Source organism: Panthera leo, chromosome C2, assembly GCF_018350215.1.
Source record: "Panthera leo isolate Ple1 chromosome C2, P.leo_Ple1_pat1.1, whole genome shotgun sequence".
NCBI classification, from domain to species: domain Eukaryota; kingdom Metazoa; phylum Chordata; class Mammalia; order Carnivora; family Felidae; genus Panthera; species Panthera leo.
In genome coordinates, this window is record NC_056687.1 from 121538232 (window position 1) to 121550892 (window position 12661).

General features: G+C 43.3%; 1 protein-coding gene across 2 annotated transcripts in view; it reads right to left on the bottom strand.

Annotated features, from left to right (window-relative positions):
• LOC122198684 overlaps positions 1-12661 on the bottom strand; it is a 51894-nt gene that overhangs the window by 19031 nt on the left and 20202 nt on the right. For both annotated transcript variants that reach the window (XM_042903401.1, XM_042903400.1), the window contains exon 7: positions 7520-7615. In XM_042903401.1, the coding sequence (XP_042759335.1) occupies positions 7520-7615 (96 nt within the window). The remainder of the gene's footprint in view (positions 1-7519; positions 7616-12661) is intronic.

The window sequence follows — 12661 nt, forward strand, 5'->3', positions numbered from 1 at the left end:
GGGGGAAGGGTAGAGAGGGGGGGGGAGAGAGAGAGAGAGAGAGAGAGAGAGAGAGAGAAAGAGAGAGAGAGAGAGAGAGAGAGAGAGAGAGAGAGAGAGAGAGAATATCCCAAGCAGGCTCTGTACTGTCAGCACAGAGCCCGACGTGGGGATCAAACTCAAGGACTGTGAGATCATGACCTGAGCTGAAGTCAGATGCCCATCCCAGGCGCCCCTTCAACAGATATTTTTGAGCTCTACCAGATGTCAGGCACTGTCCTAGGTGCTGGGAATCCAACAGGGAACAGAAGAGACAAACTCCCTGCCGTCTGAAGCTGACATGAAGTGATCGCTATCTAGTGTGTAGGAAGAACAAGGAAGAGAGAAGAGTCAATGATAACCAAGTATAAGTTTTCAATTCATGAAAGAGAATGACTTTTTAGGGCAAGGTGATATAGCTGGACTTTTTGTTATTTTCCTTTTAGGGAAAGGTGATATAGCTGGACTTTTTGTTATTTTCCTTCAAAACACAGTTGGAGGGATGAAAACTAGCCCATCATTTAGTTTCATTGGGGGTAAGCCTAACTTGTCCAAATGTATTTGTTCTTACATCCAGGGCATAGGAATGATGGCAAATGACAGCTGTTATAAATAATTTAACAGTGCTAATATATTAGGACAGTATCTGACACACTGTGGGTGTTTAATAACCATTGAACAAATGAATGAATCAATGAATAATATAGAGTGTAATCATACTGTGGAAACTTTTATCTCACTGTTTATTGTTTTTCCAAGTACAAGGGAGCTAATAATGCCTTGAGACCATTTATGAACACGAATAGGATATGACTTTTCTATTTATAAAATCTCTTCACAAATATAGTGCCTTTGAAAAGTTAAGTTTACTGCTCAGAATAATTAATGATGTGGATACTGATCACATGTGGCACTCGTTTCTTATTGTCCCCTTCTTGCCAGAAAGCAGTGGTGATGAAACATGAGGCCAGTGGAGCTAAGGCCAAAGGCCAAATTCCTGTGCAGTTGCTGAGCACTAGAGCACTACAAGGAAAGAAACAGTTTTTGCGAGTCTACCCCTGCCACCCCACCGACTTAGCCAGCACGGCACAAATGTACGCAATTGGAGAGGAAGGGGGCTTCCGGGTCTGTGACTGGCCTGGTACAGCTTGCATCCCCAAGGGAAAAGCAATCCAAATTCCTCTCCAACTGGTGGAAAGCAAGGTCGCAATGTCATCTCTGCCCATGAAAAATAACCAATTTGGAAAGTGCTGGTCCAAACCATTCTGCAGAATTTAGGGAGTCACAGTGCCCTGTCAGAGGGTAGGAAGGCTGATGTTGCTTAGCACAGGGATTTCCTCCTTTGGGCCTTTATCCAAAATTCAAGCAGAACCAAATACTTTTCTCTGAATAGTAAACAAATTCCTCAGAGTAAAGAAAGGTGAGCACATACTCAGCCCCTGGTAATACTTGATCCACCCCAGCTGTATTCATCCCAACCTATTTTCCCCTAATCTTAACATTTCTTTAAAACAAAAACAAGTTCACAGACAATGACTATTTTAATTTACACTCCTCTGTCTCCGAGAACTTAGTGGTGGCACGGCAATGCCAATTGTGACTAAGAGGCAGGAGGGTGTAGAGAAAGAATCCCTGGGTTTAAAACCTCTCTCTAAGAAACTCTGTGGGACTCCCCAGAAAGCCACTTACCTTCTCTGAACCTAAGTTTCCTCGCTGCTCTAACAGAGATAATACTCATTTCCTAGATGCACTGGGAGGATCGACTGGGAAGCATGGTGAAGTAATGGTTGTAGAGGTACTTAGTACACAACAAATGTTACTGCCTGTATTCTCAGTTTCATTTCTGGAAACTGTAAGTCAGTGAAACACTGGAATGAGAGCGGCCCTGCTGGAAAACCTCCTTGTGGAAGGTATCTCCCCTTCTGCCACCGCCTCCCTGAGGATCAGATACATACTTCTTATAATTGCACACCTCCTCTGGAAGCCTCTCCACAGATCCGTCTGGACTCACCCAACCTTGTGCTTCATCCCATTTTCTCTGTGGTTAATTGCCAAGATCCCCCAACCGTCCCTGACTGCAGAATCTTTCACCCTCATTGAACTGGCTATCTGGTCCTTTCAGATTTCCCTCCTAAATATACCTGGACCATCTTTCTATCACTGCACTCTGCACTTTTGCTCCTCATGTCTGAACTATCGTGACAGCCTCCAAACTGGTCTGTGTCCCTTCACCCAGACGTCCCTTTTTCCAAAACACATGCTGCAATGCTGCCCAAGGTTCTTTTCAAAAATCCAATTCTCATCATGTCACTGCCTTGCTTCAGAGGAATCATGGCTCTAACTTTGCACACAGCAGAAACCCCAACTCAACTGCATTCATGGCTTTTTGGCCACGTGGGTCCTCTGGCCTTTTCAGCTACACCTCCAGCCACTCTCTCAATGACCACTATGCAGTGAACATCACACTTCCCATACACTGAACACTCTGTGCACTTTCACCCCCTGAGCCTTTTCTCATGTGGTTTCCTTTGCCTAGAATGCCCTCTCTTTCCCAGTTGATAAACCTCTTTTCAGTCTTTCTGGAAAGAACTCTATTTCCTATGTGGGCCAGTACTCAAAGGTCAAGTGTAAAAAATTTTCATGGAACCAGAAGTTCCCCCAGAGAGGTTCCTCATTTTTTCCCCTCACTCTCTGGTGTCTCCTGGGATCACCAGGACAGCTGCGCATTGCATATTCTCTTGGACATCACACATTCTATTTGGCTTAAGAACTACTCAAATGTTCATCTAAAGATGCCAGGTCTGAGCAGGACCTTCTTCTTAATAAGGCTGATTAAAAAAAAAAACAAACAAAACTTGCTCAAAATAGTTTCCTTCCATCAACAAGGAATATGTGTGATTTCCTATGTAATTACCAGAGATTTATAAACCAGAACACTGACTGCAGGACTTAAGGAGGCAAAGTGTAATTAGTGTTGGGTGATTCATACCTTGGACCTTGGAACATGTCCACAAAGGTTTCCATTGTTTGACTATCACTCCAGGATAAAATCCCAAGTAAAATAATTTCAGGATATTAATCAGTAACTTCTGGATCTGGAACCAATAAAACTGTTTTGAAGATTACATCTTGTCTTTTAAACTTGATGCTTGCATTCCTTAATGCCAAAGTATTCCTATGGACCACGGCTATGTTATAAACAATGCTTTCTTTGGGGATGTGAATTTGGCACTTGGGTGGCATTGGTACTGTAGCAAAGGTCTGATCAATCTCAAGCTTGTAGACTGACCATTTTATGGTTGGATTTTGCTCTCAGTACATGTCTAAGTCGTGTACTGGCCCTCCTAGTCCTAAATCCTTGACAATTAAGACACCTAGAAACTACAGTGTGGAGTTTGGGCTAGGAAACAGAGCAGGCCCAGGTGACAGGGCACGCCTGAGTCCTTGCTGAGTCTTTTAGCAACTTTTGGGGCCTTGAGGTGACATGGCAGGACCTGCTGAATGGGGCTCAGGGACGCTATCTTATCTGCAGAAGACTATTCCTGATGACCATTCGGTGACCTCCCATCTTTTGCCATATTCTGGCTCTTTATGGACCTGACAGGCTTGTGATTAGGCATAGGCCAGAACAGGTATCACTCACTTGAGTGTTAATCACCCTTCAGACCCAGGGTTCCCAATTCCCACAGACCCCTGGTACAGAGCCAGGGGGCTCAGACATAGGCCAGACTGGGTCTGGAAGAGACAGAGAAGCTGGAGCAGAAACAAGCCTGGGCCCTGTTTGTTCTGTGGTCTCCGAGGCAGAGAAGAGCCATCTAGGGGTCTCACTCTGCCTCCTGATTTTCTTCACTGAGCAAAATAAATCAAGAGTAGGTGATCTGATTTTCTTTTAATTCTAAAGCAGTGGATCTCAAAGTGGGCTAACAGCATCAGCAACACTTGGGAACTTGATAGAAATGTAAGCTCTCCAGCCTTACCTCTGCCTACAGATTCGGTGCTTTGTGGGGCAGGGCCCCACAATCTGTGTTTTAATGAGCCTACTGGGGGCCTCTGATGCTGCTTGAGCTTGAGAACCACTGATCTAATGAATCTTCTTATTCAGTGCTGCTTTGAGGCAGGACTGGCTTAGATGAACAGATGTCTAAATTCTGCAGGCACAGAAATGGAATACTTTTCCTCTATTATCAACCTACAACTGGCTGCTAAATGTAAAATCGTCAGGTTCTTGTAATTACACGTTTCAGGAGGAATAATAAAGGGTGTCAGGCTTCTGAATGGAGGTTTTGATTCATACAGTATTGTGAGTTCAACTTTCCAAGCAACAGGCCAAAGCCTCCTGTCCACAAAGGGGCAAGCATACAAATAGTTTGGCTGTTTCCAATTGGGACCAAATGGAAACCATCTGGACTCCACCCTTGAGAGGTTAATATAAATCAGCTCCATCTGACCCTTTATTTTGATGCAGGTAGAACTCTTCTACCAAAGACAAAACTCACCCCCAACCAAATACCTTACGACTGAAAGTAATTATCCAATGTGGGAAGCTATTTTTTCACTTGCTTTGTGAACTCTGGAAAACGGTCTGCTCTGACAAGAAGCTATAAAATAAATATGTATTAAACACAGGATTTTTTTTTTTCTATTCATTTGAGGCACAGAATCCCTTGAGAGCCAAAAGACTTTAATGGCTCCCACTGTCTACTGGATCAAGTCCCAACTCTGGGCCTGACATGCAAAGTCTTCCTTAATGTGACCTAGCGTTTTTGACAGGTCCACCCACCCACATCCTCTTGTTCCAGCTAAACTTGTAGGCTTGCGGGCTTGCACCGTTAAGCCTCTCTCCTCTCTCAAATCCTTCTTCCTGTAAGTCCTTTCTTTCCACATGTCAACTTCTAACTCCTCCTCAGTTTCACCCCTGGGGAACAATGCCCTTCTCTGAACCCAGTGTCCATCCCTGGGTTCTCTAGGTTCACTGGGTTCTCTAAACCCAGTGTCCATGTTTGGCCCCTGGAAGATGCTGCCTTGTGTGGCTATTTGTTTTCCTAGTTGTGTATCCTGTTTATAAACTACATTCTGAGCCCCCCCTGCTTTGAACTGAATTGTGTTCCCTCCCCAAATTCCTATGTTGAAGTCCTAAGTCCCAGCTCCTCAGAATGTGATCTTTTTTGGATGTAAGGTCGTGGCAGATGTAATTAGTTAAGATGAGGTCAGACTGGAGTAGAGTTGGCCCCTAATCCGGTATGACTGATGTCCTTATAAAAAGGAAATCTTGGACACAGATGCACACAGGGAGAATGTGTGGGGAACATGAAGGCCAAGGTCGGGGTGATGCTTCTATAAGCCAAGGAACACTAGATTGCCAACAAACCACCAGTAGCTAGGAGGCAGGCATGGAACAGATTCCCCCTCAGAACCTCTAGAAGGAACCAGCCCTGCCGACATCTTGATCTTAACTTCCAGGCTCCAGAACTGTGAGACAATACATTTCTGTTGTTTAAGGTCAAAAGAGGCAAGCCTGACATTTTTGTGCCAGGTTTTAGCAGCTGAAAGGTATTATTGTGACATGGGCCTCAACAAAGCTATTATTTAAAAGCTGGAGGATGAACAGTTGTATTGCTCTCTTTTTGACCTTTCTCTCAAACTATCTACCTTCTTGAGGGTCACACATTTCCAGGGCCTACATTAGGGTGGGAGGTTGGGGGGCTTGGGTCAGGGGGGTGGCACACAGGAGGTGTCATTCACGAAGGCCTTACATTCAGACTCTGCTGTCATTGCCTATTGAGGTTATGCATGCATTCTCTGTGTTTTTATATGTATTAGAAGAGTTAGCTTGTTAAACATAAAGACTAAGTATTATGAAATTTTTTAACCTTCTTTGCTTAAAAAAAATTTTATTTTTAATCAGGAAGTCCCAACAAATAGAAGTGGTCAGAACCTCTCTCCAGCCTTGAGAAGTCTTGAAGTTCCCATACAGATTTTGACCTTTGGGTCTTGGTGCAATGTCAAGTTAACTGCACAGCGTGATACACAGATTCAGTCCTTGTCCTCATTACCACTTTCTGCTAGGTCTATATGGAGAGTTAGAACTAGTGACCCAGCAGTCCTCTGCCTTCAGATGTCATCTGGCCCAGTGTAAGGACTGTCCTCTGTAGGGCCACCTGCCTTGGAGACAAATGATCATCCTCATCCCAAAAGGAATGCCCAAAAATCAACTCCTCCGAAAGGATTTTTGATTGAAAATATCCCCAAATGGTAAATAAATGTCTAAAACAAGTGATAACCTAGAATGGCTCTTGTTATTATTCTTTTTTTTTTTTTCTTTTAGTAGGTTTTCCAAAATCTACTAGCACTACCCAGTGGAAAGACTGTATTTATACCAGATGACAGAGACAGGTCTGATAAATTTTCTCACTTTTCACTTTCATTTGGCTTTTTAGATCCTAAGAATTTGTATTTACCTAATTAAGAGAGATTTCGCAGAGGAGACACAAGGATAATTTAAAAAATAGGAAAAAGACCACAAAAACAGATTAAAATTGAGAAAGAAAAAGGCACAGGGCAACGAGTTACATCACAAAGGCCTGTCACCTTCCGCACACTAATTGTATGAAAAAAATATATATATAGTGGACTAACACAAAACAACATGAGTTTAGGTTAGCCTCCACAAAGAGTTTCCCACAGACTGCGCTCATGACACCTCTAGTGATCATCTTGTGCTTATCTTTACTTTTTTTAATGTCTATTTATTTTTGAGAGAGAGAGTATGTGTGAGCAGGGGAGGGGCAGAGAGAGGTGGAGAGAAGATCTGAACCAGATCATGTGCTGACAGCAGAGAGCCCTATGTGGGATTCGAACCCACCAAGAGACCATGACCTGAGCTGAAGTTGGATGCTTAACCAATTGAGCCACCAAGGTGCCCCTTGTGCTGTGTCTTTATTAACCTCAAAATGCTAAAGCTGGAGTGGAATTTAGGAAGCTGTGAGCGCAAATTCTTTGGTTTGCAGAATAGGATGCTGAGATACAGGCACCAGGGCAAGCGCTGGGCACAGAACCCATGTTCCCTAATGCTGAGCTTTGCACCTTTAATGCTTGGAGAGCTTCTCACTTTGTTCAGTCCTGCTCTGAGGTTATGGAGTTGGTGATTTCTTAAAATTCCCTCTAAATGACTCCGTTTCTGTGAGGGTAGAAGAGAAGTCTCCAAGCTGAATCAACCAGGTCCCGCTAGCTGTTTACTGCAGAGATACTGCCAAACGAGCCCACACCCCCTAATGGATGCTGGCTTGCTGAATGTGCCGAAGAAATCCCTCTGGTGGACAAGGCCAAGCTGTTCTGTGTTTGGTTTCCGTGACACCATAAGACACGGAGTCTTCTTTCTCTCCAAGTGAGTTTTTCCGTTTCGGGTAATTACTGTAGTAGCAGGACTGCACAGCCCAGGAAAGGAGGAAGCGATTTACAGATGAAGGAAGAGGGAAGGAGAGTTGAAGCGAGAACCAAGTACCTTTTTTTCTCCTCTCCTTCCCTGAAGCAGTTTTCCCTGTTTCAGCACCAGATGGCTTTGTAATCCGGTTCGAAGTTGAACTTGCCCTCTGTTTGGCTGCATGGAAAAGAAAAGGATGGGGAAAAAAGCCTGTTCAGAATTGTATGAATGGGGCTGTACACACTTTGCTATTATTTCCTTCATTTTATGTACACTTTGAGCAGAGATATTCTCGTGAGAGGATTATCCGGCCTATTGTCAAATCCCACTCATTTCAGTTCAGTTCTTTCTTTCTCATGTTTCTTTCCTCAAAGGCTTGAGGAGAGCATGCAACCAAGTAGGGCCCCAAGTATCATCCTAAAAGGCCTCTTGTACATTCTCCACGTTCCACAGCTGCCCTCCATAAAAGTGGCTCCAAACATCTGAGATTAGTAAGAATGTAGCAGAGAGGAGCACATTTTTGGCGTATTTTTAAAAATATTAGTATAGGGGCGCCTGGGTGGCGCAGTCGGTTAAGCGTCCGACTTCAGCCAGGTCACGATCTCGCGGTCTGTGAGTTCGAGCCCCGCGTCAGGCTCTGGGCTGATGGCTCAGAGCCTGGAGCCTGTTTCCGATTCTGTGTCTCCCTCTCTCTCTGTCCCTCCCCCGTTCATGCTCTGTCTCTCTCTGTCCCCAAAATAAAAATAATAAACGTTGAAAAAAAAATTAAAAAAAAAAAAAGAAAAAAAATATTAGTATATTATCACTCTAGAGTCATTCTAGTCCCTTCCTTTCCTTTCTCTTGCACCCCACATCCCAAGCATCAGGAAATGGGAGAGATGTGGAACATGATCTCCTCTGCCACTGCCCTTGTCTCACTTGGGTAGACCCCTCTCACTTCCCACCCTCACTGCTCCCTGGATGAGGACAAATTTCCAACAGGCCTCCCCACCCGGTCCATTTGCTATACAGATTGAGAGGTCTTTCTCAAACCTAAGTCCTAAGTAAGTCCTAACTCCTCTGCTCCCTTGTCACTAACAAGGCCCGTGATCCCTTGTCCCTGTCATCACCTAGGTACCCTTCTGCTCCCTGTGCACAGGCCTCTTGGAGACTTGGCACAGGCTGTTCCCTCTGCCTGGCACGCTCTCCCCACTGGCAGGCTCACGCCCTCACCTCCTGGTCTGTACACAAATGCTGTCTTTTCAAGGAGGACTACATTCAACCATCTATTTAAAATCACACCCCAACCATCGTCCTTTCCCAGACTCCCAAACTTGCTAACCTTGCTCGACACTTTTTTAAAGTTTACTTATTTTTTAATTTTTAAGTAATCTCTACACTCAACATGGGACATGAATTCATGACCCTGAGATTAACAGTCACATGCTCTTCGAACTGAGCAGCCAGGCTCCCTTTGACATTTTCTTTTTTCCATAGCAATGACCACCTTCTAACAAACTAGAGCATGTGTATATTTATTATGCCTTTTAAAGACTATCTGACTTCCCCACCCCATACATACACAGCGCATGTGCACACCCATGCACACACACGCACACGCACACGCACACTGCATTCCCAGCCCCCTCCTCGGGGGCAAGGACCTTTGTTTTCTACCCTATGTATCCCAAGCACCAGGAAGAGTACTTGGTGTATGTTAGGAGAGACAGAAATGCACACATGCGAACACACACATGATGAAGGAAGCAACATCATTATTAAGATTGCATTTTACACATTATAACAATTAAGAAGAACTTGTCATTGGCTCATGAGGTGTTCCTGCCTCTCTGTCAGCGATGGAAAGCCATTGTGCCTGACCCTGGTGGGCAGAAGCAGTGACTGGGAGGCCTGGGAGCAGCTCACAGAACAAGAGAGAAAACCAAGCATTTGGGCCTTAAAACACAGTGGCCTCAAAATTTGCTCCCCTCACATCCCACAGGAATATTGAAAGGCGATGTACTATCTTTACAGTTTTAGGTTGGTTGTCTAAACTCACTCATCATAAGTTTTAAAATATCAAGGCATGAGATTTCTAGGATATAGCAAATACTGGCCTTTAAAAATAAAATCTGTTACACCACTCTCTTAAGTGTATCCAGTAGAATCTAAATTCCCAGCAATTTGGGGGGCACCTGGGTGGCGCAGTCGGTTAAGTGTCCGACTTCAGCCAGGTCACGATCTCGCGGTCTGTGAGTTCGAGCCCTGCGTCAGGCTCTGGGCTGATGGCTCGGAGCCTGGAGCCTGTTTCCGATTCTGTGTCTCCCTCTCTCTCTGCCCCTCCCCCGTTCATGCTCTGTCTCTCTCTATCCCAAAAATAAATAAAAAACGTTGAAAAAAAAAAAAATTAAAAAAAAAAAAAATTCCCAGCAATTTGGTATCTATCATCATCCATTAAGAAATCCCAAACAGGGGCGCCTGGGTGGCGCAGTCGGTTAAGCGTCCGACTTCAGCCAGGTCACGATCTCGCGGTCTGTGAGTTCGAGCCCCGCGTCAGGCTCTGGGCTGATGGCTCGGAGCCTGGAGCCTGTTTCTGATTCTGTGTCTCCCTCTCTCTCTGCCCCTCCCCCGTTCATGCTCTGTCTCTCTCTGGCCCAAAAATAAATAAAAAACGTTGAAAAAAAAATTAAAAAAAAAAAAAAAAAAAAAAAAAAAGAAATCCCAAACAACCCAAAATGTGAGCAGATTCTTCTTCAGTGGTTGAAAATTTTACATCATTCCCTTTTACTATTGTGTTAAAAAAATTTTTTTTTTAATGTTTTTATTCATTTTTGAGAGAGAGAACATGAGCAGGGGAGGGTCAGAGAGAGAAGAGGACAGAAGATCTGAAGCAGGCTTTGTGCTGACAGCAGTGAGCCCGATGCAGGGCTCTAACTCACAAACCACAAGATCAGGCAGGACGTGAGCTGAAGTTGGATGCTCAACTGACTGAGCCATACAGGTGCTCCTCTTATGTTTTCACTCGTATTTTCATTCTACTTACTCTGCTGAATTTTGTATTTGCAAGTCTTTTCGATTTCATCCTGTTATACTTCTCTGTAATAAAAATACTACATTTACGGGTATTTAAAATTTTTAAATATCTTGGGATTATAAAACTCTAAGGTATTAAAAATGTATTCTGCAGTTATTAATCAATTTTAGAAGTATAAAACTGATTAGTATAATATATACATTTTATACATTTTGATAAATCCTAATACAGAAATAAAATTTTATTGAATGCCTCTCTTATGAGATGGATGCTGTTTTACTTGCCTTTATAATTAATTCATGTATTCATTAAAGAATATTACTGCTAACATGAGGCAGACTTCAGCATCAGTACTATTTCTATTTTTCATTGTTATAGTTCTGATACTGAGAAATCTTGTTCACATAGATGGGGATAAAATAGGGTTGCCAGATTTAACCCCTTTTGTCCCCCAAACATATAGGATACTCAGTTGAATTGTTATTTATTTATAATCTTTTTCATGTTTATTTATTTATTTTGAGAGAGCAAGACAGAGACAAAGCACTAGCAGGGGAGGGACAGAGAGAGAGAGGGAGAGAGAATATCAAGCAGGCTCCATGCAATCAGCACAGAACCCAACACAGGGCTCGATCTCACAAACTGCAAGATCGTGATCTGAGCTGAAATCAAGAGCTGGATGCTTAACCAACTGAGCCACCCAGGCACCCCCGCCCCCCCCCCCCCCACAATTGAATTTTAAATTTCAGGTAAACAATGAATAATTATTCTAGTTAAGTATATCCCAAACATTGCATGGGATATACTTACTAAAAATTATATGTTTTCCATCTAAAATTCAAATTTAATTGGGTAATCCTAGAAGGAGTTTTATCACAGCAGTATTATTCAGTTCTTTGAACCCCTGTATGATAGGCTAAATATCACACAGCGGTTGATCAAAATAAAAAATATTTGTGATGATCTGTCAATTGATAGCTTGATTAAATCCTCCTTCAATTTTGTTAAAACCAAAAATCGGAAGCCACGTGGTATCTAAAAACTGGCATGTCACTGACTACAGTCATTCACTTTCTCAACACTTCCACTAATATTTTGAATTGTCTCTGCTTTTGGTACATACCCTAGGGAAAATAATGTCTGCTAAGATACTGGATGTGAGAGAAGCATGCCTTTCTCTCGCAAAGTAGAAAGATTGTGACAAAGTATATTAACCACAAGTACTGGATCCTTATGAAAGTTCAGAATCTGGACATTTCTTTCAAACAATCCACACCTCCCAAACACACCTACTGCGGTTTTCATGTACCCTCTCTCTGTCTTAGTGCATTTGGTCTACTATAACAAAATACTGTGGACTGGGTGACTTATAAACAACAAACATTTATTCCTCACACCTCCAGAGGCTGGGAAGTCCAAGATCCAGGCACTGACAGATTTGGTGTCTGGCGAGAGCCGGCTTCCTGGTTCATAGATGGCTGTCTTCTCGTTGTAACTTCACAGGGCAGAAGAGGCAAGGGAGCTCTCTGCACTCTTTTTTTTTTTTTTTTTTTTTTTGTAATTTTTAATTTTTATTCTTTTTTTTTTTATTTTTTAGAGAGAGAGAAAGCACAAGTTGGGGAGAGGGGCAGAGGGAGGGAAAGAGAGAGAGAATCTTAAGCAGGCTCCACGCTTAGCACAAAGCCTGATGTGGAGTTTGATCCCAAGACCCTGGGATAATGACCTGAGCTTAAATCAAGAGTCGGATGCTCAACCGACTGAGCCACCCAGACGCCCGTGGGCTCTCTTTATAAGGGCGCTAATCCCATTCATGAGGGTTTCAACCTCATGGTCTAATCACCTTCTAAAGGCCCCACCTCCTAAACCATCACCTCAAGGATTAGGACTTCAACATATGAATGTGGGGGGCACATAACATCAGTCTATAGCACCCTTGTTTCCAGACAAGAGCTGTAAAGGACAGGGACCAGGGCAGTCCCAGGGATCTGGCAGGATGTGCTAACACACAGATTGTTGTGGGGGGTGGTGTGCCAGGTTCCTCTGCTCAAGACTCAGGTTTTTGGTGTGGCAGGGCTTGGTTTCAATACCCATCTGTGGCCAGGAGAGGGCTGGTAATATTCTTTAATTTTTTTTTTTTTTTTTTTTTTTTTTTTTTTTTGCCTCCTATGCCTCTTTTTTCATTTATGACTATCCTGCTGGCAAAGAAGTGA